At 43.8% G+C, this 6,450-nt stretch overlaps 2 protein-coding genes across 2 annotated transcripts; one reads left to right on the plus strand and one right to left on the minus strand.

Moving 5' to 3' along the window:
• Window positions 1–205: 205 nt before the first annotated feature.
• Window positions 206–601, minus strand: SERLADRAFT_379394 (uncharacterized protein; the record flags this gene model as incomplete). Its single annotated transcript, XM_007314057.1, has 1 exon — window positions 206–601. One exon carries the CDS (start codon window positions 552–554, stop codon window positions 333–335), a length of 222 nt encoding a protein of 73 aa, XP_007314119.1.
• Window positions 602–2,640: 2,039 nt separating this feature from the next.
• SERLADRAFT_379395 (uncharacterized protein) lies at window positions 2,641–3,142 on the plus strand (the record flags this gene model as incomplete). Its single annotated transcript, XM_007314058.1, has 1 exon — window positions 2,641–3,142. One exon carries the CDS (start codon window positions 2,679–2,681, stop codon window positions 2,994–2,996), a length of 318 nt encoding a protein of 105 aa, XP_007314120.1.
• Window positions 3,143–6,450: the final 3,308 nt, after the last annotated feature.

Consider the following 6,450-nt stretch of genomic DNA (forward strand, 5'->3'; position numbering starts at 1 on the left):
TGTAAGCATGGATGCGTTCTACAATATTCTCTTCGTCGTGGTTCTTTAGCATCTGTATCGCTTGCAAGGTGATATGCTCGTAGTGATCTTTATGGGCCCAGTTTCGTAACAGAGCTCTTGCTCTTTCTGGTTTCTGGTCTTTGATTCGTCTGGCCAACCATTCCGGTGAATGTGGCTTTGCGTAGGTTTCGGTTACAGCACGTAGATGTTGATCAACTCGTTTCATTGCAGTCGTTGGTAATATACGAGGGTTAAGTACAACATTTCGGGTCAGAGAGTCCGTGCTTACTCCTGACCTTTCTGAAAATCCTTCGGGGGTGCTTCGATTTCTTTTAATGACGATGTAGTGGGAGTGTCTTTGGTTTCCTCCGTTTCCATATATCGTATTGCCATCTTTCCATGTGGGCAATTTCTAGCAATGTGGCCTCATTCGCCACAGTTGTAACAAGTAACATTCGGGTTGGGCCGATGTTGTCTCTGCGTGTTGGAACTCCCAATCTCCATAGGTACACCTGATCCTCCAAACGTTCCTGCTGTGTTTGGATGGACTGCATTCTGGGGCAGTAGTCTATGAGATGGAGTATAATACGGTCGCTGTTGGATATACCGTGGTCTTCGCGTCTCTGTTCGCGGTACTGTCTGTCGATGCTGTGGCGGAGGGTAGTCTTGGTTCTGCTGATAGCGCGGTTGATATCGTTGGTAGTGAGTTGGCAGCCTCTGTTGAGGTGGTTTATCTCTCCTCCTTTCCAGATTAAGTTCTTCATTTCGCTGTTCCCATTTCCTTGCCGCTGCCTTCCACTCTAAGTACGTGGTGGGTAGGTTTTCCTGTTGCGAGATACGATCACGAAGGAATTGAGAGAGGTTGCGGCGAAGGATACTGTGAATGAACGGATAACTTTCATCTGCGTCTGGTGGTAATCCCGCTTCCATAAGTTTGGATTCGAGTCCTCCAAAGTATGCATCTACCGTCATCTCTCGCTGTTTGTAATCGTGAAGGGCAATCTCTGCTTTCAACTTGAGATGGGGGTCCAGGAATTCGTTATCTAATTCCTTGATGAATTCTGAGATAGTTCCCCAATTTCGCGGTGCAAATAGGTCTCCTAGCACTGCGGTTTTGTTGTTGAAATTCGCCTTCCATGTATGACAGGCGTCATTGGCTTTATCGGACGAGATTCGGGATAATGCAAAGAGGATTTTGGAGGAGTTGGTTTGGAAACTTCTGGGATAGGCGAAAAAGTAGTTTGCTAAAGCGTTCTTCCAGTCAACGTATGTTTCCTTTTTACCGATGAATTCGAATGGAGGAGTGGCAAGGACAGCTTTGCTTCCTTGATTTGTTTCGTCGGCCATTGCTGCCGCTAGATCAGGTTCAAGGTCCAAAGATTCCTGATCGAGCCAATCGTCGGGTTGGTTTTCGGGTTCTGGAGTCGGAGGTGGGGGAGGAAAGTTTTCTGGTCCTGCTGATTGATACAGATCGTCTGGTTCTAGAGCTTCCGCAGCAGCTCCTAGAGATTGTGGGGAGGTGTGTCAGGAGTGACCAGAGGACGGGGTTCTTGATAGGGCTCCAGATTTTTAACGGGTTAGATAACGGGTTTTTTAGATAACGAGTCTCTTTTATTTACTCAAAGTCTGGGTCAAACGTGAAGTTACTAGGGAAGTCTCCTCCTTCTGCTTCTCGGGGCCTCCAGTATTCTACGCTTTGAGTAGACTCTTCACTTTCCGACTCGGTTTCGCTGCTAGATTCTCCTCCAAGTATATCTGTTAATGAACTTCCTGTTTCTCGTTCTATCCTTTCTGCGCAAGGTGCAAAAAGTTGTTCAACCGACGGGATGAGCGGTGTTTCTCCTCTTCGACCTTGGTAGGTGTAAGAGTATTGCGAATAGATACGAGTTCGTGAGCTATGGTTGATAACGGCCCAGAAATCGCTTTGGAGTACTGTAACAATGAAACGTTCGGGGTGATCAGATTGTTGGTTAACAACAAATGGAGTGAGAATTTCTAGGATCCAGTAATATTCGTCGACGTATTCAGAAACGTGTTGAATGTTGTCGATTTCGGTCGTGTAGTCTTCTCCGTCACGGGATTTCCTCTGAGCAGTCGCGATGAGCTGATCAAATCGTGCTAACGCAGCAACAACTCGTCGAATGTGATCTTTAGTAGAGGGCGTGACGATTATAATAGAAGTGCTGTGTTGAAGACCAAACCGCGGCCCGAATGCGTCAAGATCTTGGACTTCAGGGAGGTAGAGAGTTCGGCGAAGTCGTGTCAGATATTGGACAATAGAAAGGTGGTCCAGATGATTGCCGATGCAGAAGTACTGGATGGGTTGGTAACTGACAGAAGAGGCGGAGTAGGTGTCGTAGTAGTCGGATGTAAAAAATGAGGACGGGATATCGTATGTAGGTTCCTCGTTAGGCCTCTTCCTTAACACAATGCTGCAAAGCAAGGTGTGTTCGAAGTCGTAAGGGAGGAGGCGGCTGGGTATGTCTGGAAAAATGAGAGGGCGGATTCGATAAAGATCGAGGAGATCTGGGATGTGGCTCTGCGAAATAAGTTGCAGGTTTCGTTCTTGTACGTTGGCTATTCCTTTCAAAAGCTTAACCCTCTGAGTGTTCTCGTAACTCGGGCGTACTAGGCTCTCGAAGTAGTCTATCAACGGAATTTGTTCGTGCCGCAGGGATATGAAGATTAAAAGTTCTCTCCGTGCTCTGTCGGAGATGTTGGAGTATCTCCTCGAGACTGCGAGAATTTCTCCTACAGATGGCGGAATGGTAAAAGATGGATTGGGTGAGAGCGAGTGCGTCGTTTATGTCGAGGATGATATCCTCGATCGGATCAATTGGAGAAGACGAAGCAGAGGAGTCTTGATACAACTCAGTGATCTGTTCGACCGTTCCTTCCACGTCTGGAGTACGGGCTTCGGTAGGGACGGGGAGGACCGGGAGCAGTTTGTTGAGAGCTGCGAGGAAATCTCTCTGGTGTCTGCGGTCCGCTTCTGATACCCACTCTTCTGAGAGCTGTTGGGAGGTAGACACGATGGAGGTATATGACGTCGCTGACGAGTCCGGTTTGTAGGTATCTGATGATGGCAAAGAACGCAAAGAATTGGATGAGAGCGGTGATGGTAGAGAAGGCGTCCAGTTTGAGAAGACTGAACGACAATAGGTGTAATGGTGTGGATAGTGAGAGGTCGATGACGATAGTGAGGAGAGGGATAGGGATGGTAGAGAGGTGGAGAAGGTGATGATGAAGGTTTAGACCGGTGCGGTGGCAACGACAGTCTTTTTCAGGGTGTAAGGAAACGGTTTTCCAAAGAGGGGCTCTGGAAAAGGATTTGAGGTAGGTGAGTTCAATATTTTGTCAGGCAACAAATATGAAGCTATATAACAAAGCCCAATGTCTGGTCAAGTCCTTCCTTGAAGGCGGTGAATCAGAGTATGAGAATGAAGAGTATCGGTAAGAGCGCAAATCCAAACTAATATTGAACTGGAGAACAATACATCGAGTATGTACTTCTCTATATAGTGAACGGCGATGGTCAGACCGAGAAAGGGAAGTACTGAGAAAGTGGTCTGACCAGCTAGCTAACCAATAAGAAAAAAGGAAGAAAGTAGTCTGATCTATCGTATTTACTAATCGTATGAGAAAACGTATTGGTAAGGGATGTACGATTGGCTGTATCAGTAAGCCCATGAGAAGGCGCTGACTCACAACCTTCTTCGCCTATCAATATTCCTCCGAAGTATTCCCAGACATAGCACTGGATTGTGACTATGTCATCTGGATATCTTCTCGAGGGTCGACAACAAGTCTACCTCGTTGTAGGTACGATAGAACGTGAGTGTGAAGAGAGAATAAGAAGAAAAATGATAAAAGTAATAAGACACCTGCTGTAATCTCTAGTCCAAGGGCAAGAGGAGTGACGGGGATCGAGTCTGCTAACCACGACATGACGGGAATGCGATAAGAAAAATCGATTCCTCACACTATACCGAGTTAACGGAGGGATGAAGGCTCAAATCAAACAAGTAGCGTTACAAATAGCGATTGAGAATTAATCAACGACTGAGGAAAGTATGTACATGGTGGTCTACTATATATATGTTTCTGAAAGTCAGCCATGAGGCGCTGACTGATGTTCTTTGTAATGGTTCTAGACTCTTGTCACGTGATGGTCACATGATCTGATATAACTACGTATTATGTTATCCGCGCTAAAGCAGCAGCTTAACATATCTTATCTGTCATGTGATCAGATATCAAAGAAAATGAAAAAGGGAACTAGCGCTCAGATTAGCGCTTCTGGTTCAAGTCGTGACATAGGACCAAGTTAGTTGAGAGTAATCAACAGGAGGACTCGCTGAGGAGTCTCCTTGATCTATTAGGGTATATACAATATTCTACTACAGGTTTGTTTGTACACATGTACTATACAGTTGTTAAGGATGGTGGCTGATGATGTCATAGGGTGCAACCCTTGTGACCAGCTCCACCATGTGAGAGAGTTGTAACTATAAATAAAAAGGAGGCAGTGCAGCACAAGAAAGTGGAAGGGATAAATGGAGTTTAAAATTAAAGGAAAGTGCTGTATGGCACCAGTGTCCAAAAATGATAAGGAAAGTTTAAAGGGGAGAATGAAAGTTGAATGTCCAAAAATTGTGTATTGTAACACCATATGTTTTCTCCATATGTTCTTATGTTCCTCATGGACTCTGCAGTTTATACCTTATGTTACACTTCTCTCATATAATTTCTCCTCGCTAGATAATTATCCACATAGAACTTTGCACCTACATTACAAGCTACTCATTATAAGCTCCACTCCCTCCAATAGTATATACAGTAAGTTGTAACTCCTGGCCATCAGGAAATCAGTGAGAATTATAACAGGCCTTATAAGGCCTTAAAAACCAGATAATGTTACGCTTGTGATGTATAAGCTTGGTAACAAGAGGGTTTCTGGATGTGGAAGTGGTTTCTGATAAGCCCATGGACAACGGGTTTGAGACGTATTCTGAAATAGCTGAAGGGTTTCAATATGAATACCAAGTTGCACTGTTGAAGCGTACAATCGTATTGGAGATGTTAACTACAATACAAGTGGCTATATATACTGTCCTACTTTAGGGTAGGTGTTTGTGTTGAACAAACGGCAACGGGTGAGAAACTACAACGAGTAACAAGTGTGGGAAATAGTAATGAGTAGTGGTAGGTAGCTACTCAAAGAAGAAATAAAGTCTGTACGAGTCACAGTTTGTAACAGACAATATCTTTAATTAGTATAAGACTGATGGTCAGATTTGTAAGGGCTTATATAGCTAGATTGGGTAAAAGTTGTTCATCACCAATATAAGGCTGATGGTGTTGTATTGGGTTGTAATTCTGTTGTATAATACTGATGCCAGAATGTAATGTCTAGAACTGAATATAATGCTAGCTACAGTTTATCACTTTCGGCGAGGTTATCAGAGTGATACAAGTTGAAAGTGTCAGAACTCATTGTAAAAAAAACCTACATGTTGCAAAATATCAATAATATCAGAGTGATTGCACGGTTAAAACACTTTATAAGTCACATCTGTACTGTGTCAGTTATACAATGTATCAGGACAACAGACACCATAAGGTGTTATAATATTTGTTTTACTGACTCATGTGCTATCTGGCTGGTTTCTCATATATGGTATCCATAGTACTTGGGCTCAAGAAGTATTCAGCTCATTGCAATTAAAACATTATATAACATAGTACAGAAGCAATACAAAATGAGAGAGAACATTCCTATGCATTGGTGTTGGTACGAGAGAAAACCAACTGGGAAGGCAGTGCAAAACGGACCTAATATTGTAACAACCAAGAGTTTGTTACTCTGGCACACAACTAGAACCAACCAGAGAGATAAAATGATGAGGGAGTGGTTACCCTTAAGGCTTCAACAAGTTAGTTGTGAGGATACAATAGGAGGACTCGCTGAGGAGTCTCCTTGATCTATTGGTCTATATATACTACTACAGGTTTGTTTGTACATGTGTACTATACAGTTGATAGAGGCAGTGGCTGATGATGTCATGGGGCCTAGCCCGTGTGACCAGCTCCACTGCGTGAGAGACTTGTATTTAAAAATAAAGAAAGGCAGTGTAGTGCGAGAAGGTGGAGTTTGAACAAAAGGGAAAGTGCTGCATGGCACAGTGTGTGAAAACTACAGAAGAAAGTTGAAGAGGAGAATGAAATTTAAAGGTCCGAAAATTGTGTTATTGTAACACTACCCCCCTTCCAAGGCTCGACTTCCAGGCGAGACCAAGTACCGGAGGTAGTAGTTAAATTTTTGGGCATAGGTTGAAAAAGGGAATAAAAAATGTTCAAATGCATGCTTCTAAGCTCCTAGGAGCTGAGGGATTTTTAGAATAAAATCTGCAAACAGTGTCACAAGAATTGTCCAGATGGGCTTTTGGT

This window comes from Serpula lacrymans, assembly GCF_000218685.1.
Source record: "Serpula lacrymans var. lacrymans S7.9 unplaced genomic scaffold SERLAscaffold_2, whole genome shotgun sequence".
Classification (NCBI taxonomy): domain Eukaryota; kingdom Fungi; phylum Basidiomycota; class Agaricomycetes; order Boletales; family Serpulaceae; genus Serpula; species Serpula lacrymans.